Source organism: Ornithorhynchus anatinus, chromosome X5 (assembly GCF_004115215.2).
Source record: "Ornithorhynchus anatinus isolate Pmale09 chromosome X5, mOrnAna1.pri.v4, whole genome shotgun sequence".
Classification (NCBI taxonomy): Eukaryota; Metazoa; Chordata; class Mammalia; order Monotremata; family Ornithorhynchidae; genus Ornithorhynchus; species Ornithorhynchus anatinus.
The window spans coordinates 59,333,840-59,359,161 of record NC_041753.1 but is presented as its reverse complement, the minus strand read 5'-3'; the positions used below and the strand labels follow the sequence as shown (position 1 = coordinate 59,359,161).

The window sequence follows — 25,322 nt, the reverse complement described above, 5'->3', positions numbered from 1 at the left end:
ATGATTTTGCATTGCTCCATCATCCCTTCCATTGAACCCCTATGGTTCAGGCAAAAGATGGTTAGTTCCAGGATTTCAGGCAAGCAGGTAATGTGGCTACAGTGGGTGAATTAGAGGAGCCAATCACTGCTGAAAAACCAATGGCCTAGTGTAGTTTTTGCCGATCACAGTTTGGGTGGGCCAAAAGCTGTCCAGTAAGGCAGTTGAAAGGTTCAGGAAAGCAAAGACAAAAACAGATTTTCCCTTAATGTCTACCAGATATCCAGGCAACTAATCATTCCTAATGAACAGGGCCTGAAGTGTTTCTCGGGCTCCAAGATGATCCATAATGAGGTCTACGAGTCTCCTCCACCTGTTAAAAAAAATAGAGAATTGAACGTTTTTGGTTAAATAAGTGACACTCGAGAAGGGCATCGCGAACCTGTATCTTCTCACAATATGCAAGGCAAATGTCTTCTTGGATATATGGTCATAACTCACAGCAGCCTCTTTAAACTAGTAAAGAAGTGTCATTCTTAATGCTGTGCCTGAACCAGGGAATGACAAAGTTAGTGAACAAACCTTCTGTCCTTTCATTAGAACTGGCAAGAGAAGAGGAGGGAAATACCCACATTTTATGTGCGACAGAGTGTGTGTCTGACCTGATTAACATGTATCTACCCCAACCCTTAGAACAGTGCCTGACATAAAATAAGGGCTTAACAAATACCCCCATTATTATTTAAACTCCTCCAACAAAAGGGTAGAAGAGAAAGGGAGGTCTTCTAACTCCTACTGCTAGTGAATGGTTTTCCTTTTGTGCAGAAAAGCCTCAGAATTGCTTTGAAATGGCCCATTGATAAAGACCCTGCTGCTGATAAGTGACTGGTGAAAGCTGAGGCAGCCATTTTGCTGTTTCTCACAACCCTGACTTCTCTTACTTAACTGTTCATCTTGGGTTCTGTTGAGATGGAGAAAGAGGAAGGGAGGATGAGTCCCAGGTCGGAAGAGTAGAGTAGAAAATGAGGACTCTGGTGCTGACATCTTCCTTGGGGAGTCAGAGGACCTGGATTCTAATCCTGGCTTTGTCACTTCCTTGTTGTCTGACTCTGGACAAGTCACTTAACTTCTCTGTCCCTCAGTTTTTTAATCTATAATATAGGGATAAATACCTATTCTCCCTCCCTCTTAGACTGGGAGTCCCATGTGGGACATTGTGTCCGATCAGTTTATATCGTACAAGTCCAGCACTTAGTACAGTTCTTTACGTATAGTAAGTGCTTAACAAATGCCATAGCTATTATTATTATTATTATTATTAGCCTGAAAAAGGGACAGGGACAAGCCAGGAATGTGCAGGAAATACAATCGTAAAGCTCAACAGGCTCTAAGTGGGGGATTGTGATAATAATAATGATAATAATAATAATAATAATAATAGTATTTGTTAAGCACTTACTATATGTAAAGCACTGTACTAAGTGCTGGAGTTGATACAAGCAAATTGGGTTGGACACAGTGAGGTTCACAGTCTCAGTTCCCATTTTATAGGTGAGGTAACTGAGGCACATAAAAGTCAAGTGACTTGTCCAAGGTAACACAGTAGATAAGTGGCAGATAGGGAGAAAGAGAAGGGACCCAATAAAAGAAAAATGAAAGGGAGACACAGGAGCAAAAACAGAGATGTATGTAGAGATAGGACGCTTAGTACAGTGCTCAGCACACAGTAAGTGCTCAATAAATATGATTGAATGAATGAACGGGAGCAGTGGCCAAGCCGTAGGGTGAGACAGAGAGGAAAAAGACATGCAGAAGACATAGAAGAGAGATGAGAATAGAGGAGAAAGGCAGGGGAAGGATTTTTGTTTCCACATCAAAAATTGGCAAATTTCATTTTAATGCTTTAGAAATTCTGCTCTTTGTCCATGAAGCCACAAAAACAGCATATCTAACCACCATGCAACTTTTTCACTGATCATAGAGCAGCATTTTTTCATGTACATTCTATTACTTTTTTTCATTTCCTTAGAGGCATTGGGATCACTCACAGGAACTTCTCATCCCCAAGTTCTATTATTCCTTTTGAGTATGAGTGCAAAAAGGGGAAGGGGATTTTAGGGAGGGAGTTAGCAGGGGCATGGGTGTGTCAAAACAAAAATAGTGGGTCCTTTCAGATCCACTCAGTAACTCTTGGCTCTTTTCAGACCTGATCAGCTGGTCTCAGGTCTTGTCGAATTCCTGGGGTGAGTCAAACAGAGACTCCAACCTCAAAAATCTGTGAGCACGCCCAGAGTTGGAGCCCTGTGGGGGCAGCCCTATCACTCTCTTGGAGGTGACTGACATTTATGACCCTTCCGTTGATGGTGACTGTCCAAGGTATTCTCCGAGTAGCCTACAGCGCTGCTTAAACTGTCCGCTTTCCAGAAAGGAATAAAGTGCAAATTGTCACCTTTAGCTTCTCACTGAGCCTTCCTCACTTCATTGTGAGGAATTCAAAGTGAGTGACACGATTTCCTCTTCACTGGTTTCCACCAGGTTGATTTCACCACTCTGACTTATCGGCTCTGTCCCCATCATTACTGTGCCATTCAGTCACCTGCCTGCCACCAATGTCAGGTCCTTCTCAACTGTCAGAGAGGCAGAATTCCATCAACAGATGTATCTCAGGCACCACTAGGACCAACAAACCTGTTATTCCCCTTTGCAAAGCTGAAGCCTTCAGTGTCATCTTTCACACTATGGCTGACAGACATCTCCATGGGAGGGGGGGTCTTATTAAGTAGGCTATCCAGAAAGACTTCTCATGCAAATATTTTCCCCAGGAGCCCAAGAAACCTTTCAGTGAGATTGTGCTAGCTGCTGGGACCCTGAGGGGACTATGAGGAAATCCTTGTTGGGTCCCCTCAGCTGTTTAGAAGACTGAGTCTATCTTTAGATTTCCCTGCTATGGCAAAGACAATGTCAGGACTGTAGAAATTATCTAAGGAATTAGAACTGCATCCCATAAGAACACAAGCAATGCCATTACTGAGCTAGGCCAATGGTCCATCCAGGAAAGATTTCTGTGTTCGACAATAGCAGCCATTTCTCACCCTCCTTAATGTAGCTCTTTATGTTTAGCGATGTATCAGTCAATATCCCTAACCTTTCCCTCTACAACCCTAGGCTTTTCTTTAGTGACTCATTATAAATTTCTGGTCCATGAATTTATCTAAACTCCTCTTGAACCTGCTGATGAAAACACTTGAGAATTCATCTGCCTTTAGAGAATACATAAGGAAAAAAATTCCAAGGTGTCCAGCAGGGATAATGAAGGAAAATTATCTGGAGAGAGTGAGATAGTTGTGAAAGAGTCAAAAGTGAGTTTTCCACATCTGTTGAGCCACACATACTTTCCTACAGGCTAAGAATTCTTTCAGAGATTTTTCACCACCACCCACACATTGACATTTATAGGAAAATCCTGTGGTGTAGAGGCAATTTATCAAGATGGCCCCACAGAGCTATGACCCCAGGTCTCTGTGTGCCCAAATGAGGTCGGAAAAACCCTAGGCACTTAAAGAAGCATCTTAAACACCATCTTAATGGGTGGAGGAGAGTGAGGAAAAACTCCCTCTCCCTTGAAGTGCAGGGGAGACTGAGAAAAGACTGGGAGACACACACATGCCAGGAGAGAGGTTGGAAAGACTGAAGCCTGAAAGATGCATGAGAAAAGTTGAGAATTACCCAGCTTTCACATCTGTCTTGTACAGCATTAGATTCCAGCCCTCATACCTCTCTGCTCCCACTGTCCTAAATATCAATGTCATATTGCTGTGGAATATCCACATCCCAGGAAGGGACAAGACAGCATTAAAGGAAACATGATTATTGATCTTGCCTCTCTCAGTCAATGAATTCATTTGGTTTAAAACAGAGAAACTCTTTCTCCTCTTCTGTGGAAAAGGAAAAGGCAGAGGGAAGGTTGAATTGAGGTTAGGAATGGAATATCAGCCTCCCAGAAGGGATGTGAAGGGGACAAATGAGAAAGAACTGGGGCAGACCTTACACTGTGGCTTTCTAATGAGGTCCTCAGAGTACTTCCCAAATAAAAACATCTGGGGGAATTTGATCTTAAAAGTGTAAGTGCTTTTTTACAGGTGGAAAAACTGAATTAATGGTATTTACTGAGTATCCACTGAGTGTGAAACACTGTACTAAGTGCTTGGGAGAGTTCAACAGATGTTCATTGAAACAGGCACTTACAATCCAATGAAGTAAAGGGATTTAAGAAAGACTTTTCAGTGGTGGGCTAATAATAAAACCCATTACCTGGTGTCCCAAACCCTTCTCATTCTGGGGTATGAATTTCTTTCAGGCTGAAAGTATATTTAAATAATAATGTGCACACTATTGGCTGCAAACCGTAAGTGCTCAATAAACACTATTGAGCTCCTTTTCTAAACTGTAAGCTCCTTGTGGGCAGTCTAAGGACTGTTGTATGAGAAGCAGTGTGGCTCAGTGGAAAGAGCCTAGGCTTGGGAGTCAGAGGTCATGGGTTCTAATCCCGACTCCACCACTGGTCAGCTGTGCGACTGTGGGCCAGTCACTTCACTTCTCTGGGCCTCAGTTACCTCATCTGTAGAATGGTGATTCATTCATTCATTCAATAGTATTTGTTGAGCGCTTACTATGTATAGAGCACTGTACTAAGCACTTGGAATGTACAATTCGGTAACAGAGACAATCCCTGCCCAGTGATGGGCTCACAGTCTAAACGGGGGAGACAGACAGCAAAGCAAAACAGAACAAAACAAAAACAAGACAACATCATCAAGATAAATAGAATCAAGGGGATGTATACCTCATTAACAAAATAAATAGGGTAATATATATGAATGAGCAAAGTGCTGAGGAGAGGAGAAGAGGGAAGAGCCAAGGGTGTGGGGGGAAGGGCAAGGGAGGGGGAGGAGAGGGAAAGGGGGCGCTTAGTCTGGAAAGGCCTCTTGGAGGAGGTGAGCTCTCAGGGCTTTGAAGAGGGGAAGAGAGTTAGTTTGGCGGACGTGAGGAGGGATGGCATTCTAGGACAGCGGTAGGACGTGGGCCAGGGGTGAATGGTGGGATAGACGTGAATGGGGGACAGTGAGGAGGTGAGCGGCAGAGGAGTGGAGTGTATGGGGTGGGCAGTAGAAAGAGAGAAGGGAGGTGAGGTAGGAGGGGGCAAGGTGTTAGAGAGCTTTGAAGCCAAGAATGAGGAGTTTTTGTTTCGTGCAAAGGTTGATAGGCAACCACTGGAAGTTTTTGAGGAGGGGAGTGCCATGCCCAGAGCATTTCTTTAGGAAGATGATCTGGGCAGCGGAATGAAGAATAGACTGGAGTAGGGAGAGACAGGAGGAAGGGAGATCTGAGAGGAGGCTGACACAGTAATCCAGTCAGAATATTATGAGAGCTTGTACCAGCACAATAGACTGTGAGCCCCACGTGGGACAACCTGATTACCTTAGAACAGAGCCTGGCACATAGTAAGCACTTAACAAATGCCATCATCATTATTATTGTACTCTCCCAAGTGTTTAATACAGTGCTCTGTGCACAATACACCCAAATCAAAACAATGATTGGTTGATTGCTGTGTCTTCCTAGACTCTTTGTTAATGCAGGTTATTCTCAGGCAATTTTTAATTTTGGAGTTTAACATTACTTCCTTTGAGGTCATCATTTCTCGAATGTTTGCAGCTTTATTCATTTTTCTCTCACTGAGCCCTAATTAACCCCTTTCCCTTATCCCAGAAGGGTACCAGGAGCCCCAGAAATGGTGAGAGAAAACAGCAAGAGTCAATAGGCACTTCTGACAGGCCACTAATGGCCCTCAGGCCACTGTCAGGAGAACGGTTTACCAATCTGCCTCCTTGAAACACAGGGGAGAAGCAATAGAATCTAGTTGCAGAAAATACCCAGCCAGATGATGTTTCCCTACCTTGTGCTGCTTTTGCTCTTGCAGCTGCCATTTTTTTGTTTCTCAGTTTGTTCTCCTCTGCTTGCTATAATGAAGAAGGACAAAAGGCAAGAGACTCGGTCTTTAAATGGCTGTTTCTCTTCTAGGGTTTGAAAGCAACAAGAAGTAGCATTTTCGTGCAATTAATGATATCCTACCATTTTCATCTTCTTCTTTAGCTCCAGGTTGGATAACTTCTGTCCCTTGGCAGTAGCATTGAGATAATAGATTGTCAAACTAAATTGAAAGGAAAACAATGCAGCTTGGTATGTCGTTTTTCTATCTGTCGAACACAATCCTTTTTACACTTCTATCGTTTGAACCAGCTATTTCTCAGCTGGGTAAAGTGTTAATATGGAGACTAGGGCTTTCACTCTGCCCCCTTTTCTTACTAATACCAGCATTTTGACAGTTCAATTAAGGGGCTCTTCACAGGAGAGAAGAAAGTGCTTGAGCTAGTGAAGCACGCCAACCGGAAAGGAAAAATCACTTTCTGCATTAAAGCCTTCTCTTTGGTTGTTATGGTAGTTAAGGACATAATTTCTCATAGTTACATTTCATGAACATGGATGTTCCACAGAATTTACTTGTTAAAAAAAGAAAGAAGCGTATTATAAAACAAGAGCAAATTCACTGCTATTTTTTCTGCCTCTTTTATGTGTGGGACTCAGTGCGCTGATTGGAGAAATGATTAATTTTGAGAGTCCCTAAAGTTAGGTCTTTAACGATGACCACTTTGGTCTCTCGGTAACAAATCATTAAATCCTGAAATGAAAAGGAGAGATGAGGGAGATTTGCCCTTTGTATACATTATGACAAAAAAAATGGCTCAGGGATTCATTCTTCCAGCCTCTCACCCCGGGATAATCAGCGCTGAGGTTGGTAAGGTTTCAAAGTAACCCCATAGAACTTTGAGAGAGTCAGAGGTGGTGGTGGGTTGGTGGTGGGTGCGGGGGTGGCGAGGGTGAAGAGGGAGACCAAAAAAGATGAGTAAAGATGCATACACCATAAGCAGTATGATGGCGATGATGAGTCCGGGGTTTGAGGCCTTGCTTAAGATTTTCGCCAACCAAGAGGGGAAATCTTTCTCCAGAGTTTCTCCAATGACCTCAAACATCCTGTTTTTGCCACTGTAAAAGTAGAGGAGAGGAAATGAGATGCACAACTGAGAGATCGATATAGTACTAATGCAGCTAGAAAACCTGTTCAAGGCTTGTCTGGGCCTCTTCTATATGAGAAGAGGAAAACAAACAGAAGCAGTGAAGTGTTGTACTCCACATCTAATCCATTCTAATCAGATTTGCTTCTGAGTTGCATGAAACATGCTCTATCACCCAAAGGCACCTCTTTGGGTCCATAACAACAACTTGCCATCCTATATGAGGGGAAACAAGACTTACTGTAAACAGGATATGAGCTGGGAGGACAGATTTGACCAAACAGGAGGCAAGACAGTCCCACTCAGAAATGGTAAGAGAATGCTTCATTCATTTCTAAGCTTCTTACATAAACAAACCACTGGGGATAATTAGACATTGGATCATTTGCCCAGCTCTTTGGCAATTTCACTATTGCAGAGGCCCGCAGAGGTAATCAAATCAACTCTCCATTATCCTGAATATGGAAGCTAGGGATGAGGAAGAACATAGGGGCAAATGTCATGTTTAAAATGGAATGGATCAGGAGAACTACTGCTGAAAACTTCTTCAGCACCTTCTTCTCCCTTGCCTTCTTCCCTGGCCTCCCAGATACTCTGAGCTGGCCTCTCATCTCATGCAACAAATCAGTCAATCACTCAATATTAATCAGTGGTGCTTACTCTGTGCAGAGCACTGAACTAAGGGAAGCAGCGTGGCCTAGTAGAAAGGAAGATCACGGGCCTGGGAGTCAGAAAATCTGGGTCTTAATCCTGGCTCTGCCACTTGCCTGCTATGTGACCTTAGGCAAGTCATTTCACTTCTCTGGGCCTCAGTTTATTAGTCTGTAAAATGGGGATTCAGTACCATTCTCCCTCCCTGCTAGGCTGTGTTTCCCATTTGGGACAGGTACATGTACCTGTGTAAGGTGTGGGTATCCTGTGTCTACCCCAGCATTTAGGTCAGTGCTTGACAAATAGTAAGTGCTTAATAAATACTACAATTAATACCACAATTACTAAGCACTTGGAAGGGTACAATAAAAGAGAATTGCTAAATATAATCCCTGCCCTCAAGAAGCCTATAGTTTAGAGGGGGAAGACAGATTTAAACTACATATCAAAGAAGCAGCAGAATATAAGGATATATATCCTTATATATACATGTGCTCGGTGGTGGGGGGTGGGTGAGTATCAACGTGTTTAAGGGGTATGGACACAAATGCATAGGCAACCCAGGAGGGAGAGTGAATAAGGTGGGGATGAGGGGTTAGGGAAGATTTCCCGAAGGAGATATAATTTAGGCAAGACTTTGTAGATAGGGAGAGTGGTGGTCTGTTGAAAGTGAAGGGAAAGATAGTTCAAGCCGGGGGGAGGGTGTGAGCAAGTGGTTCACGGTGAAAGAGATGAGATTGAAGTAAAATAAGTAGGTTGGCAGTAGAGAAGTGAAGTGTGCAGGCTAGATTGTAGTAGATTAATGAGGTAAAATGGGAGGGGGAGAGCTGATTGAGTGCTTTAAGGCTGATAGTAAGGACTTTCTGTTTGATGAGGAGATCGAAAAGGAAACACTGGAGGTTTTTGAGGAGTGGAGAGATGTGGGAAGAACGTTTTTTAGAAAAATGATCTGGGCAGCAAAGTGAAATACAGACTGGAGTGGGGAGAGACAGGAGGCATGGAGGTCAGTGAGGAAGCTGATGCAGTAGTCAAGGCAGGGCATGATCAGTGTTTGGTCCAGCATGGGAGCAGTTTGGATGGAGAGGAAGGGGGGGATTCTAGAGATGTTGTGAAGGTAGAACTGCACCCAAATTTGTGAAGTGTTCCATATTTTTCTGTTTTGTTTTGTTGTCTGTCTCCCCCATTTAGACTGTGAGCCCGTTGTTGGGCAGGGATTGTCTCTATCTGTTGCCGAATTGTACATTCCAAGTGCTTAGTACAGTGCTCTGCTCATAGTAAGTGCTCAATAAATATGTTTGAATGAATGAAGGATTTGGTGACAGACTGAATATGCTTGTTGAAAGAGAGGAATGAGCCGAGGATAACTACAGCCTTACTCCTCTGGATGGTAACAGCCGCTCTCCAGCTGTTGGGAGACAAAACGATCTCTTTCATTTACAGCGGTATTTTGCACCCCTCTCTGCTCTGCCGTTTGCTGCTGTGTGACCTTGGGCAAATCACTTAAGTTCTCTTACCTCAGCTTTAAAATGGGGACTCAATACAGGTTCTCCCTCCCAGCTTAGGCTGTGAGCCAATCTGGGACAGGGACTGAGTCCAAACTGCTGATATTCTATCAACCTCAGGGCTGAGCACAGTTCTTGGCATATAGTAAGGGCTTCACAAATCCACAGTTAGGATTATTAAGTGCACACCTCTTGACTCTGCCATGCATTCCCCCTCCTGAACTCTTGTTTTAGATCGCCAAGTGTCCAGATGGCCTCAGCCTCTATATTAACACAGCAAAGGTGTTGGAGAGTCATCTTTGAGAAATTTCAGGGAGAAGTCACCAGGGGAGCCAGGAGCAGTAGCTCTCCCTGCATCCTAGCCTGGTTGCCCCTCCCTCCCTATCATTTGCTGGAGCATTTGCTAGGGCATTTGAAGGCAGAAAACTTCAGAAGGGGGAGCCTGAGGACCCAAGAGGAGCATCTACTGTGGGGAGGAGGCATGGAAAATCCAAGGGCTGTGACAACCCACAAACTGGAGACTCAAGGCTTTAAAGGAGAAAGCGCCAACTTTATTTCAGCCTGTTCTAGTCAGCATTTATAGAGTACCTCCCATTAGGTCAGCTTATTGTTTTCTGTGGTTTTCATACTGACTTTATGATGAAAAGCAATTAGAGCCAAAAGAGATATTTGCCTCAGTTCTTTTGAATGCTTCAAGACGATTGGGTTCAAGGGTGGCCTGCTTCTCTGCTTTGTGCTTTTAAAAGAATCTCCAAGCATTCTCACACATTAAATCTGCATGACGTACAGCTCTCAATTCAAAATTGCTCTCCTCCTGTCAATAGAAGTTCCTTCAGATGGGCCAGGAGAGTTATCCCTTACCCCATCTATTCAGATGAAACCTTGGCCTGCCGCTCCCTGTTGATTCGGAACCCACATTTACATGTGGGTTTTGCTCATCAATTTGCAGTGTTCCCTTCTGACTGGACCTACTCCACTCTATTTTATGGGCTATATTTCTGTCTTCTCACCTCGAGATGACATCTGCTTACCTCTGCATAATCTGGCCTCTGCTGGGAACCCAGACTTCTCCTTTCCACCTCCCACCTGGAGGAAGAATGTTCCTATATCCTAAAAGCTTATCAGCTCACTAAATGCATAACCATCTCTGCATTTCCTCAACTGTTTCTTAGTCATTGAGCCAGATTCTCCCCAAGGGCTTCTTCCCATTGTCAGGTAATTTGGAAGGCACACCAACTCTTTCAGACCCTGAGGGGGCCATTCGATTCTTTCTTACATTACAGTTCAAGTGAGACCAAGGTTGCCCAGTCAACTAATCAATCAATTAATCAATGGTATTTTTTGAGGGCTTACCTCATGCAGAGCACTATACTAAGCACTTGGGAGAGTACAATTCAACAGACTTGGTAGACACATTCTCTGGCCACAAGAAGCATACAGTCTAGAGGGGGAGGCCAACATTAAAATAAATTACAGGTAGAGGGAAGCATCAGAGTGTAAAGATAAGTACATACAGTGCTCTGCATACAGTAAGGGCTCACTAAATATCATTGACTGATTGACTGATAAATGCTGTGGGGCTCGGGGTGGGGTGAGTGACAAAGTGCTTGAGGGATACAGGCCCAAGCACGTGCAGAAGGGGATGGCAAAAAAGCTGGGGAAATGTGAAACTAGTTAGGGAAGGCTTCCTGGAGGAGATGTGATTTTAGTAGGGCATTGAAAATTGGGAAGTTGTGGTCTGACAGATTTGAAGGGAGAAGGAGTACCAGACTGGGGAGAGGCTGTGAGCTGGGGGCTGACTGAGAGAGAGACAAGATCTAAGAAGCAGAGTATGTAGGATGTGGTAGAGTGGGAGATGAGCAAAGTTAGGGTAAGAGGGAGAGAAGTGAGTGAATGGCTTAAAGCCAATGGTAAGGACTTTCTTTTTGATATGGAGAAGATGGACTGGATTCTGGACAAGGACAAGAGTCTGGGTAGTATGCCATTGCTCAACTGTCCAGACACATCTAAAGGTAGGCCATACCCTCAACTCCAACATTATGAGAGGGGGACTTGGGGGTGGGCGTGCTTCCTCAAGGGGTTATCCAACCCTCTTTAACTAGATGCAATGTTATGTGAAAAGAGGGAGAGGGCAGATCATTTCATTGAAGCATATATAAGTATGGGAGGAACACCTTTTATTTGCAAATCCAAATGGAGGCTCAGCTCATCATGACAACCAATGCCCTGGATGAGTTGCTGTCTAGCTGAGGAAATGCTAACCTCGGAAACTGAAGAAGGGCTTGTCCATTGGAAAATATACTGGGGGAACAGCCCTCCAAAGGCATTTTAGCTTTTCAAAACTCTTCTTCTAAGATTGCAATTTCATATTCAGTCTCCAGATGTCACTGTCTATATTATTTATGGTGGCCCAATCGAGAAATGAAAACCATGACTTACCATCACCTGTTCTGATATCATCAGCTCACACAACATTCTAGCTCTTTTTGTTCTCTTCAAGTGGTCTAGCATTTCATTTGTATCATTTTCCTTACTGGCAGCTCCATTCTGAATGGCAAATGGTCTCATGGTGTGCAGGTAGGCAAAGGAAACTTCTGGTTTGTTTTTTTTTTTGAAGACTAGAGTCAGTCGGAGGGCTCAGTTGTGCAGCCATGACAGCATTTGTATCTCTCGGGTTACCTCAACTCAGCTCCCTCCTCCAACTCCTCCCTCACCTTCCTCTCCTGCCTTCATTGGAAAGAGGTTACACCTCAAGGGCACCCTCATAGATGAATAATCATCTCGCTACACAGGAATGTACAGTTACTCAAGGCTTCCATCCTGCCCAGAAGAGCAATGACAGCACAACACCCACAATGCCAGTTAATTTGTTCTGTCAGTATGATTTCCAGAAACTCCGCTCTACAGAGAAGATTATGCTACCTACATATGGTGTCTGGAACAGTCAAGTTTGTCTTCCTGTATTAATTTGTCATTGTCAAGCTATGTTTCAGCTACTCCACTATATGAAGCAAGCCTAATGAGTGCTCACCATGGAAAGTCCCTGGAGGTGCCACAATCCATGAGGAAGCCTCCACCACTAGTTTCACCTTGGAGCCCGCCCCCAGAAACATGGTGGTCACCATTGGAAGAGACCTTTCTCAGGCTTTGCTCTCCACTCCTTCTCTCCTCCTCCCACCCACTCCACCAATCAATCCTTCCCCCTTGCCTTGCCATCAGCCCAGATGCCACTCTAAGGGATTGTTTTCCTAGGGTGGACAAGCCACATTACTGTTTGAAAAAAGGGTGCAACTCTTAGCCACTATGTCCATCCTCCAGTAAGTAGGTGACCTGAATGGGCCGCAGTCGAAAGATGGCGGAATGGAGACGATCATGTACAGCACAGGCATCGTGGACAGGAAGAGGATGAAGAGCAGCATGGCCAGGTAGAAATTATTCGATCTGGAGGCTTTAAAGACTCTTGCCTCAGGAACATTGCAACACATCACAGCCCAGCCCTGGAAATACATGGAGGTATGGAGACGTAATATGTTGATAGCTGGGAGGCCAGGAGCATAAAAAGATCCCATCCTAGAAATGAGATAGAGAAGAGTTCTGCTCAATTCTTTCCATCGCGTGTCTGCATCAAAACAGCCCAGTCAGAGTTTATTTCATTCTCCCCTTTCCAACTGTGGGAAAAGCATTTTAAGTCTAAAATAGGGAACTAGTCATCTACGTTGGCATCAGCAATTTTAGTTGCTCCTTTTGCCAGCACTTAAAATGTCTTCCACTTTCTTTCCTTCATTGTCATATTCATTATGGTCGGTAGACCTAGCATTTTAAATCATAGACTACAGGTATTTTATACTTCAACCATTAAAATCATTTATCCATTCTCCTGAATAATGTGCACCTTTAGTATATTTATTCTTTTGACGATTACTTAATTTTGGCCTTTCAAATGCAAACAAAAAAACTCATTTCTCCAACACTAATATTTATCTCTCTCACAGTGCTATGGTGATTTAGTGACTGATTATAATGAAGTGCATGTATCCATTATGATGTGTTTTGGTGATCATTTATGGATAGTTTTATGAGTTTGTTTGTTGAAACGCTAGGGGTTTGTTTATTTCAGTTCATGCTTTCCCTTTTCCCCCTTCTGAGAATCTAAACGTTTCATGATTAAATTCTAATCTTACTTTTAAAACAACTCTTCTACACATGGACCATTTAGAATAGGTCAGGCTCAGTTGATAGCACAGCATTTTTGAGGATAATGAACCCTTAGAATGAAAAAAGTAGATCCACATGGGTGAATGTTGTGGTAGTGATTTTTTTTCTTACAGGACAGTCCTAGTATTTTCTGCTTCTGGGCCCAAGTCTGTCTTGGTGGGCAGGGGCAGGTCAAACTCCTAGAGACTTAGCTGGCAATTTGGAAGAGCTGTGAGGTCCAGGTATGGGGAGTTGAGGTTGCTTTTAAAAGTTTTAAAAAGTTTAAAAGCAAACTCCAATCCCACATCAATCATTTCCTCATCTAGATGTTTTATCCTGTTGGGAAGGGATTGTCTCTGTTGCCGAATTGTACTTTCCAGGCGCTTAGTACAGTGTTCTGCACACAGTAATTGCTCAATATGATTATAAATATTCAATAAATATGATTGAATGAATGAATGAATTCTGCCAGGTCTCCTGACACTTATTGAACCCCTACTGTTTGGTTTTCACCCTCCCCCATTCAAAGATATAGTGGCATTGCTACAGAGAAAACCATTCCAGAATAACATAGTTCTTCAGATGTTTCTATTATTTCTGCTGAATTTCCTTCTAAAGAGATAGAAGCTTTTCCTTTCTCTTTAACCTATTGCATTCCCCAAAACTCCACATCCCTTCCCGTCAATAGTCAGTAATCCGACGAGTCCATTTTGAGTGCCCACAGCCATGGACTGCATTGGGTGAGAAGGTGCCTTGAACCATTTTTAGCTACAAAACTCATCTCCCAACATCTCCCTGAAATATCCGTTGGCAAAGCTGAATTTATTATATTGGAACTGGAGGAAAACCCATCTCCTGCTGTGTGACTGAATATGAACAAGAACATCAAAGAAACCCAGAGGAGCCATTAAAATGGCTCTTCAATCAGTGAGGCTATAGAACTGTAGACTAGACAGACAGGTTTGAGTAGGTTTAAAAGTGACCGAAAAATCCTGGGTTGAGTACAGGAATTAAAGTCAGGAACTGTAAGGTCGTATGCCCATGTAGCATCTATTAGGTGCATAATATAATGTGATTGTGCCTCTGCTTCTCTAATGTCCATAATTGAAAATTTTGAAATTTCATGATTAAAGTGGAAAAAATCAAACAGCTAATTTGTGCTATTAACAAAGGAGGAGCTGGGTTCTAATTTCAGTTATGTCACATATCTGTTGTGTGACCCTGAGCAAGTCAGTTAACTTTTCTGTACCTCAGTTCCCTCATCTGCAGAATGGGGATTCAATACCTGTTATTCCTCCTACTTAGACCATGAGCCTCATGTGGGACCTGATTATTGTATCTACCCCAGTGCTTCCCCTCTCAGGGTCACACCTGGAGAGTTTCCAGTAGTCTACCAGTGTTGACTAAGGGAGGGAGAGTCAAGCAGAAGCAGAAGCAGAAGCAGAGAAGCAGCGCGGCTCAGTGGAAAGAGCCCGGGCTTGGGAGTCAGAGGTCATGGGTTTGAATCCCAACTCTGCCCCTTGTCAGCTGTGTGACTATGGGCAAGTCACTTCACTTCTCTGTGTCTCAGTTCCCTCATCTGTAAAATGGGGATGAAGACTGTGAGCCTCACGTGGGACAACCTCATTCCCCTGTATCTACCCCATCGCTTAGAACAGTGCTCTGCACGTAGTAAGCTCTTAACAAATGCCAACATTATTATTATTATTATATCCATTCCATTCCTAGCTTGGGCAGTGGCTAGCAAGTGAAGGGCAATCTGCTACAAGTCAAAACTCCCCTGTGCTGGGTAGCAGCAGCATGGGAGAGAGTCGAGGGTGGAGACTCGAGTTTACTGCGCGGAAGGAGGCAGTGGTGAACCACTTCCGTATTTTTACCAAGAAAACTCTATGGATACACTAGCGGAATGATTGCAGGGCATTCTGGGAGAGATGTGTCCATGGTGTCGCTATGGATTGGAGATGACTCTACAGCACAAGACCCCTGTGCTTAGTATGGCGCTTGGTACATGTAAGCGCTTAACAAATACCACAATTATTATTAACAAAGGAATCGTAGACTCAACCCAATACCTGGGAATAAGTAATACCTTTGATCCTAGCTTTCCCAGTGCCCTCCTGAACCAGCCTGGCTAAATTAACCTTTCTGAGGGTTGGTCTCCTATTTGCTCATCTAGGGTTAATGAAGTTTTCTCATTTTCTCATTTTCTCATTTCTCCTCGATCTCTTGCTCACACCTTCCCTTCTGCGTAGAACTCTCTCCCCATTAACACTCAGAAGACCATTGCTCTCCTCATCTTCAAAGTCCTTCTAAAATCATTTCTCCTCCAGGAGGCCTTCTCAGATCAATCTTACATCTCTCCTCCATATATCCACCACCAATCGCCACTTTAGCACTTTTGCCTGACCTAAGCACTTGGGTACTCACATCCCCTTGTTGTATTTATGCTCATATTTTTGCACACTATTGCTCCCTCCTTCCTGGATATGATTTTAGTATCTATCTCCTCACCTAGATCGTAAGCTCCTTGAGGGCAGGGATCGTGTCTAACTCCACTGGCCTCTCCCAAGCACTTAGTGTACTATCAATCAATACTATCAATTGATATCACCTCATTTTATCCTTACCTCTCTGGGTGCCATTAATGAAGTAACTCACAAAGATTACTCCAAAGCCATCTTTATCATCATAACCTGGTAACTAGCACTAGGTTTAAACCCCAGGTTTCTGTAGCATCAAGTAACTGAATCAACAAAAGATAGTCTCTTAAATCCTCACCTCCTTCATAAGAAAGTCATTGTTACTCCCTCCTCCAAGCAAGCTTAACTGATAATACAGTTCCTTAACCATGTTGTCTTTTCTCTTAGCAAACTCAAATTCCACCCAAATATCTCCATGTGGTAAATCAGCAGGGTTATTGTGCAGGAATAGTACAGGCCACAGCCTAAGGTGTTCCAAAATTCAATCCCATTGACTCCTACCAGTTAGAATGGAGAATCTGAGGAAATAATTTGGTCGTCTGTCCTGAAAATGAGACATTTTGTTTCCAGACCTCAAGGACGTTTCAAAAGATAGTGTCTCAAATAGTGTCTCAAATCCGCATTCCAACTCATCATTCACATCCACCACCCACTAGCAAGCAGGAGGATTTCCCCAAGCTTTTTGATAAGTGTGTGATGGTGGAGGAAGCTGTGAAAGATTTTAATAGTATGTGCTCATGTGTCAGTATCGAATGGCCTTTGCCCCTTTTATTCCATTTGAAGAATAGTGAATGAACTAGTTCGGTCAACGCTGAGAGCAACCAATCAGGATTCTTATTATAATAGCTTCCCTGACAATAAAAACGGATTTTTAAGCCAAGCTGTTGTCTTAAGTCCGAAATACCCTGTAGACAAGCAACATATGTCTGCACAAATGGCTGCAATCAGGACTTACGGATTTATGTGACACTTTCTGTAAAAGCTGGGCAACTTTTAAACTGCAGCATGAAATGGAGGTTTTTCATAATTGAAACAGCAGGGTGCATCACTCTCTTCCATGAGAAGAGAAACCCAGCAGAGCAACAAGACATCCTGAGGGGCTCCAAATCCCTCATGAATGTTCCCTCACCAGTAGCAGACCACCTCCATATGAAATCCCATAAAACCCCCTTTGTTTCCTCTCTGATTGAGACCTGGGCAAAAGGCCATGAAGAATTTATCAGTGGGACTTCTTTTCAGGGCATAGCAGGTAGGAAGCATGAGTTTCCCTCCAATAGGGCAAGTCACAAACTCCAGCTCTCAACAGGTTAGAAAACTAGAGGATAGGAACAGGTTAATTAATTTGATTGGACGTATCAGTGAAGATCCTGTCTGAAAAGAGTCCAGTCTTTACAGACCCAGATTTTTAGTCTCTTTTAGTGCCATGGGAGCTGAGAGAACAGGGATCGAAGCCTGATATCTTGGCAAGGGAAAAATACAGGGTAGGATCTCCTTTTCACAATTCACCTATATATGCTAGAAGATTTGAACTTTTTACAAAGGAAACCAGGCTCCTAAATGATATAATCATTTCAAGATAACTGATGGGAAAGCGCTTTGGAAAACTAACCAGGAAAGAACACTATTCCAACTCAAGGTACTGTATAATTATTCTGACTGAAGCCCCTGAACATTTCAATTGCAAGTAGTCCACTAAAATGGCAGAGGAGAAGGGAAGTGGACTGCGACGGTTTACTCTTGGTTTCTAGGGAAAACAAAGACTTCCAGCAGCCCTCCTGTAGAGGAAGGGGCTAACTTGCACTCTGTAGAAAAGGCCTCTGCAAAACCACCCATCAGACTCTGTATTTCCTCTGAGAGCCTGGTGGGGACACGCATTGTCTCCAGCTTTTGCTTAGCAAGCCCTAGTTCATTCCCCAAGGTGGGGGCCTGTTATGTGGCTTTATTGAGGAGCATGACCTAGTGGAAAGAGCATGGGTCTGGGAGTCAAGGACCTGAGTTCTAATCCCGGATCTGCCACTTGCCTGCTGTGTGACTTTGGACAAATCATTTCACTTCTCTAGGCTCAGTTTCTTCAGCTGTACAAGCAGGAATAATAGCTATTCTCCCTCCATCTTGGACTGTGAGCCCCATGTGGGTCAGGAATGGGGACCAACTTGATTATCTTATATATATCTACCCCAGTGCTAGGTTCAGGACATGGCACATAGAAAGCACTTAATAAATATCACAGTCATTATTATTACTATCATCATTATTACTGTTATCACTATTCCGCCTCTGATGTTTCCCATCATCTATCAGACTGTGGGTCTCTTACCTACCAGATCATTCCTTGGTTGAAGATCAGTCCCAGGACATTGCCACTGATATCAAATTCAGTATAGGAGGGCTGAAAGGAGACACAATATGGTATTTTCATCGGGATTAGGTTCACGAAGAAGAATTCAAATTGAGCAGGTGAGTAGTGTCACTTAGGCAGAAGTAGCATGTTGAGATTACCTCTTCAAACCTTCATTCCCATTGCAGTTTTGCAGCACTCACACCAAATTAGGATGATTCAAGACCATTAAGTTGCTTTTAAAGAAGCAGCACAGTCCACTGGAAAAACCACTCAACCAGGTATCCAAAATTTACAACAAGCTCTTGTACTGCTGTCTACCCTTAGGCAAGTGACCCTCAAAGCCACCTCTTCAATAAAATGGGCATAATCATACTCACCCACGAAACTCCCAGCATGATGGGGTGGAGTAACTATGAACCCAGAACTGGTGAATAACACATGGAAATGGTAAATAACGTGGTAAAATGAGAAAACTCTGAAAACCATGAATGCAAGAGCCCACCTGCTACAGCATCAAATGGCCCAGAAACATAGCCCACAAGTTCACTGTATTGTCAAGTTGCTAATGAAGGAGCTAATGGAACCCAGGAAACATTCCAATACTTTGCATATTGCCTTGAATTTTCCTACTGGCAGAACTCAAAAACTGGTCTGAAAGCAAAAGAGAACAATTACAAGCTGCCGGGTGTCAATTTCCGTTGTTTTCAGAAGTAAGGAAACTACCAACTGATTTGGGGGTCTTCACAGCCAAAAAGGGGTAGTTGGCACTTCTCTGGTCATTTTGATTGCACGGAAAGTCCAACAGGAGCAAATCAGCCTCAAAAGAAAATCACTCAGGGAATTGGGTTATCCAGATTGGCAGCTTACAGTGATCAAATTCACTATATAATTGCCATAGTTCCCTTTCACTCTGTGCTGAGGAGACCAGCATTGCTGTTGGGGGTGGGGCCAGCAAATTTTTGGAAGGAATCAATGAAAGATAGTGTAAAGCATATTTTGTGACCTGTGTCTGCGTGGGTCAAACCATTAGGCACTAAGTAATCACTTGCAGGAACAGCCCTGGCCCACACTACTGGTGCCACCCGAGAACTCCCCCCACACCCCAACCCTCCAGGAACCAAGACATCAGTGTGGCCAACAGTAACTCGGACCCCAGGCATTTCCCCACTCCAGCTTTTCTTCCTTGCCTATCAGTCAGGACACTCTGGGCCTAAGAGTCCAGGATAAATGCCTGACCTGCCTTCTCATGCTAATGATACATGGTGAAGTGAACTGATTGGCTGCTTATGAAGAGGTATCCCTGTCTGTGCCTTACTGCACAACATATGCATAGCTTGGGGGGGTAGGTGAAAGGGGCCTGTAGATCACCCCTGCCTCTGCTCAGCCAGTGGGCTACCTCAGATGAGCTCACGGTTGGATCTGGAGAATAGTGGATCCAGGCCCTGGGCTTGATCTGGGCAAGGGACAGTTTAAAGAGCAGGATTATGAGAACAGAGGTGGATTTGCTCTGGGAAGCCCTTCCCCACCACACGTGGAGCTACCAAATACACCATTGGACTGGCTTCAACTACCATCTCTTTGTGAACAATTGCCAAATCTACATCTCCAGTCCTGACTTCTCTCCTTCTCTACAGCCTCACATTTCCTTCTGCTTTTCAGGACATCTCTATCTGGATGTCCAGTCGACACTTAAATCCAAATATGTCCAAAACAGAATCTTCCCACCCAAACCCAGTCCTCCTCCTGTCTTTCCCGTCACCATAGACAATACCATTATCCTCTCTATCTCACGAGCCCATAACCCTGGCGTTGTCCTAGACTCAGCTCTCCCATTCAACCCACGTATTCAATCCGCTACCAAATCCTGTCGGTTCAACCTTCACAACATTGTTAAAATCAGCTCTTTCTTCTCCATCCAAACTGCTACCTTGCTGATCCAAGCACTTATCCTATCCCACCTTGACTATTGCCTCTGCCTCCTGCTGACTCCCTGACTCCTGTCTCTCCCCACTCCAGTCCTTACTTCACTCTGCTGCATGGATCATTCGTCAACAAAAACTGTTCATTCCATGTCTCCCCACTCCTCAAGAACCTCAAATGGTTGCCCATCCACCGCCACATTAAACAGGAAGTCCTTACCATCGGTTTTAAGACACTCAGTCAGCTCACCCCCTTCCTACCTTACCTCACTGATCTCATACTTACTACAGCCCAGCCAGCACGTCTGCTCCTCTAGCACCAGCTTACTCACTGTGCCCCAGTCTCATCTGTCTCACTGTCAGCCATGTCCTCCCTCTAACCTGGAAGTCCTTTCCCCTCCATATATTCCAGACCATGAATCCCCTGCACCTTCAAAGCCTTGTTAAAGTCATGTCTCCTCCAAGAGGCTCTCTGATTAAACCCTCTTTCCTCTGGCTCCCTCTCCCTTCTGTGTCATCTGTGCATCTGGATCTGCGATTTTTGGGCAGCTAATATTTACCCCACTCTCAACCCACAGCATTTACGTACATATCTATAAATTATATATTGAGAATTACTTGTTTCGGTGTCTGTCTCCAGCTTCTGACTGCAGGCTTACTGTGGGCAGGGAACGTGTATATCAACTCTGTAGTAGGATACTCTCTCAAGTGCAGGGCTCTGCACACAGTAGCGCTCAATAAATACCATTGATAATGATGACAGTGATGAGTGGGGAGAAGAGCAACAGGCAGCATTTCCAGCTTGCCGAGAAGGGTGGTGTTGGAAAAGGCAGACCCCTAAAAACCACCTGCTTCCCCCTTCCCAACAACTCACTCTGCCCTTCCCGCTGGACCTGGCTTACATACAAGTTATCTCCTCACTCTCAAGCATGTCGTCCTTTCTGAGTGGCTGCTGTCTAATTGTTGTGCATGGTTGCAGGTCATTTGGGAGGCCTGGAAGCCACCCCAGTCACATAGGTCAAAATCTAAGTCTGAAAGAGCCCAACCCATTTATTTCCACTGAGTGAAAGCATGTGCATTCAGGCCTTTATAAACCTCCAAGTGGGGGATCCTTCAAGGAAATATTTGACCCAGGCTGAGAACCCCTAAGTAATCAGTTGCAATGAGAGAAATTTTATTCCTGGAGGGAATTGGGGAGATGATGATAAAGTGAAAAAATACCCCGGGTGGACTGCAGATTCCACACCGGGCCGGCAGTCCTGGCAACTAGAGAAACCTCATCACTGACTGATCACCTGACTAGGTGGAGAGATATTGCACCGAAACCTCTACTATGACAAGCTATTATTACTGTTCATTGTTATGTTATTACTGTGCATTTGTCAAAACGAGACACTGATGTGCCCAGAGCTGCCTCTCTGAATGCAAATAGAATTAAGAGTTGTTTGGGCTCTGATGAATAATAGTAATCAGCAAACTTTAAGGGACTCTGACTCTCCCACCAAACCCTGGAGTTCAATGAGATTTCTCTTTGGCAAAGTTCAACTCATTCTGAAGGACTAATTAATTTTTCTTTCTCTTGGTTGCTCAACAGGTCTTTCTAAAGAATATTTTAATGATTTAGCTGCAAATTGATGCAAAATAGCCTGATTACATTTGACTTAAAAGCTAGAGCCAAATACATTTTCATGAAAACAAAGATATTCGAAAACAAGTCGATGGGGTAGCCATACTGAAGTGCTCTGGTTTACTCACTCTCTCAATTGAATTGGTGGCAGCCAGCAGGAGAAAGAACCCACTGGGGCTTCTGTCCAAGTTCAGCCAGGGTTCTGGATTCATCAGCTTTGCTTTTTCTTGGGTCTAATCCTAGTCAACTCAGTAAATTACTCTATTGGAGTTAACAGCTCCCTTGTGATTAAACAACCAGGTTGCCCTGGCACAATGCATTCCAAAACTCTGAACTGGCCATATTTGAGGGGCCTGGCCACCAAAACCCCAGTATTCTTCAAATGTGCCTGGAAGAAAGAGCCAACATTGAAAGTAGGTGTAGTTCCTTTAAAAGACTGAAAAAATTTCAGCTCAAGTGGAGGCTACAGTGACAGGCAAAGGTTAATTTAGGTTGATGTGTGCTTCATTGGTCTAGTCTCATTTCCTCCCAAGCTCAGGCATTATCCTTGACTCATCTCTCTCATTCAACCCACATATTCAATCTGTCACCAAATCCTGTCGGTTCAACCTTCACAACATTGCTAAAATCCTTCCTTTCCTTTCCATCCAAAATGCTACCATGCTAATCCAAGCATTTATCCTATCCCGTCTTAATTACTGCATCAACCTCCTTGTTGATCTCCCTGCCTCTCCTCACTTCTCTCCCCACTTCAGTCCACATTTCCCTCTTCTGCCCATATCACTTTTCTTCAAAACCATTCCATCAACATTTGTACTCCTCAAGAACCTTTAGTGGTTGCACCATCCACTCCCGCATCAAATGGAAATTTTTTTACCATTGGCTTTAAAGCCCTCAATCACCTTGCTCCCTCCTATCTCACTTCACTGATTTCCTACTACAACCCAGCACTTCGCCCCTCTAAAGCCAACCTACTCACTTTTCCTCGGTCTCATCTATCTCATCTTCGACCCTTTGCCCACATCCTGCCTCTGGCCTGGAACTCCCTCTCCCTTCATATCTGACAGATGATCACTCTCCCCACCTTCAAAGCCTTATTAAAATCACATCTCCTCTAAGAAGCCTTCTCTGACTAAGCCTTCATTTCCTCTTCTCTCAGTCCCTTCTGCATCGCCCTTGCACTTGGATTTGGTCCCTTCATTCACCCCTCCCTCAGCCCTATATATGTATATACCTTCAATTTATTTATTTATATTAATGTCTGTCTTCCCCTCTAGACTGTAAACTCCATGTGGGCAAGGAACATGCCTACCAACTCTCCCGAGCACTTAGTACAGAGCTCTGAAATTAAAAAAAAAACTATGGTTCTTAAGCACTTCCTACATGCCAAGCACTGTACAAAGCACTAGGGTAGATACAAGCAAATCAGATTAGACACAGTCCCTGTCCCACATCGGGCTCACAGTCTTAATCCCCATTTTACAGATGAGGTAACTGAGGACCAGAAAAATTAAGTGAGTTACCCAAGGACACACAACAGATATGTGGTGGAGCTGGGATTAGAACCCAGGTCCTTCTGACTCCCAAACCTGTGCTCTCTCCCCTAAGGCACACTGCTTCCTCTGCACATGGGAAGCACTCAATAAATACGAATGATTGATTGATTGATCAGGCCAGAGGGAGATGAAAGCCACACAAAAGACAGTTAAATATGAATTTAGCTCCATTCATCCTTCCTTCTCTTCTCCTTCCTTCTCCTCCAACTGCTCCCCACAGTCGGCAGGCCTCAGAAGGAGAGAGAGGCTGGCCAAGATCAGGCAACCAGATATCCCATTTTAGATGGGATAGTACTGATTTTATGGGGTTCTTTCAGCCTACTACTGGGATAACATTCCTGTCTCCCAGTCAACACACCCTTACTCCCTACTCAATATCTGCCTCACTCTGATCTATTCCCTACAACATTAGGGGTAGAGGGTCTAGCTTTGGTTGTCCAGAGCTGCTGAGCTGAGGGCCTAATAGTGTAGAATGCTCCTGGATTTGTGATGAGGAGAAGGGGTAAAGATGAATATGATAATAATAAAATATATACCACAGGACTGCATAGACATTCATCTTAAAAATTGCAGCTGAGGAGACAAATGTGCAAACACTTTGAGGTTCATTAAAGTGATGGGTGCCCTAATCCATGCAAATGTCCTCTCTTGCCTTGACTACTGCAATAGCCTCTTCGTTGACCTCCATGCTTCCTGTATCTCCCTACTCCAGTCCACACTTCACTCTGCTGCCCAGATCATTTTTCTACAAAACCGTTCAGTGCGTATTTCCCCACCCCTCACAAACCTCCAGTGGTTGCCTATCCACCTCTGCATCAAACAGAAACATCTTACCATCAGCTTTAAAGCACTCAATCACCTTGTCCCCTCCTATTTTACCTTGCTGATTACCTACAACAACCCAGCACACTCACTTCACTCTGCTAATGCCAACCTGTTGACTGTATCTTGATCTCACCTATCTCGCTGCTGAGCTCTCACCCACATCCTGCCTCTGGCCTGGAACTCCCTCCCATTTCATATCCCAAAACCATCACTCTCCCCACCTTCAAAGCCTTATTAAAACCACATGTCCTCCAAGAAGCCTTCCCCAACTAATTCCTCATTCCCTCCTCTCCCACTCCCTTCTGCGCCACCTTTGCACTTGGATTTACACCCTTTTTTCACCCCACTCTCAGTACCACAGCATTTACGTACATAACTTATTTATTTACATCAATGACTGTCTCCCCCTTTAGACTGTAAGCTCCTTTTGGGCAGGGAACATGTCTACTAACTCTGTTACACTGCATTCTCCCAGGTGCTTAGTACATTACTTGGCACACAGTAAGCACTCAGTAAATGTGATTGATTAATGGATTGGAGAGAGGTGGAATATGTCACAGGTTATAATAATTCTACCAAACTTTCATATGGAACCGCAAACACTTCAGAACTCATCTAATGGATCCAGACAACAATCCATTTGAGGGGTAGGGAAGTGAAAAGACAAAGCCACTTTACAGGTGGGAGAACTGAGTCATAAAGAAGGGAGGTGACTTGTCCATGGTAACTTGACAAGCTGGTAATGAAGATGGGAAATGAACCCAGCTCTCAGGAAAAGAGTTCAACTGCTCTCCGAGCTCATCTTGCTGATGGGAACCAGAGGGCAAGACATAGGCTCATTCCCTGTGTATAGCAAAGCCAGGAACTTCGGCATCTTCTTAGTTTGTACAGAGCCATTACACTGTCAACTTTCAATAAATAATAAGTTACAGTCATTTAATTACAGCTTTTATGCCCCTAGGTCATGTTTTACTGACTCCATGTTGGAGGCAAATTTTTCTAGCATGTAAAAAGAGTAGCAAGAAATAATAAATAAGCAAAACCCAAGCAGTGGTGTAAAATTCGAAGTGGAAAACCTTCAGTTTTCATGTCTGTGTCAGAACAGCTGAGTCAGG

The 25,322-nt window shown here is 43.9% G+C and overlaps 1 protein-coding gene across 1 annotated transcript in view; it reads right to left on the bottom strand.

Moving 5' to 3' along the window:
• Window positions 1-270: 270 nt before the first annotated feature.
• The window catches only part of TMC1 (transmembrane channel like 1), a 106,472-nt gene continuing 81,420 nt past the window's right edge, over window positions 271-25,322 (bottom strand). Inside the window, exons 16-21 of the mRNA XM_039910754.1 lie at window positions 18,261-18,328; window positions 12,596-12,835; window positions 6,958-7,083; window positions 6,112-6,190; window positions 5,812-5,999; window positions 271-352 (exon numbers count right to left, since the gene is read on the bottom strand). Of these exons, the coding sequence (XP_039766688.1) occupies window positions 271-352; window positions 5,812-5,999; window positions 6,112-6,190; window positions 6,958-7,083; window positions 12,596-12,835; window positions 18,261-18,328 (783 nt within the window). The remainder of the gene's footprint in view (window positions 353-5,811; window positions 6,000-6,111; window positions 6,191-6,957; window positions 7,084-12,595; window positions 12,836-18,260; window positions 18,329-25,322) is intronic.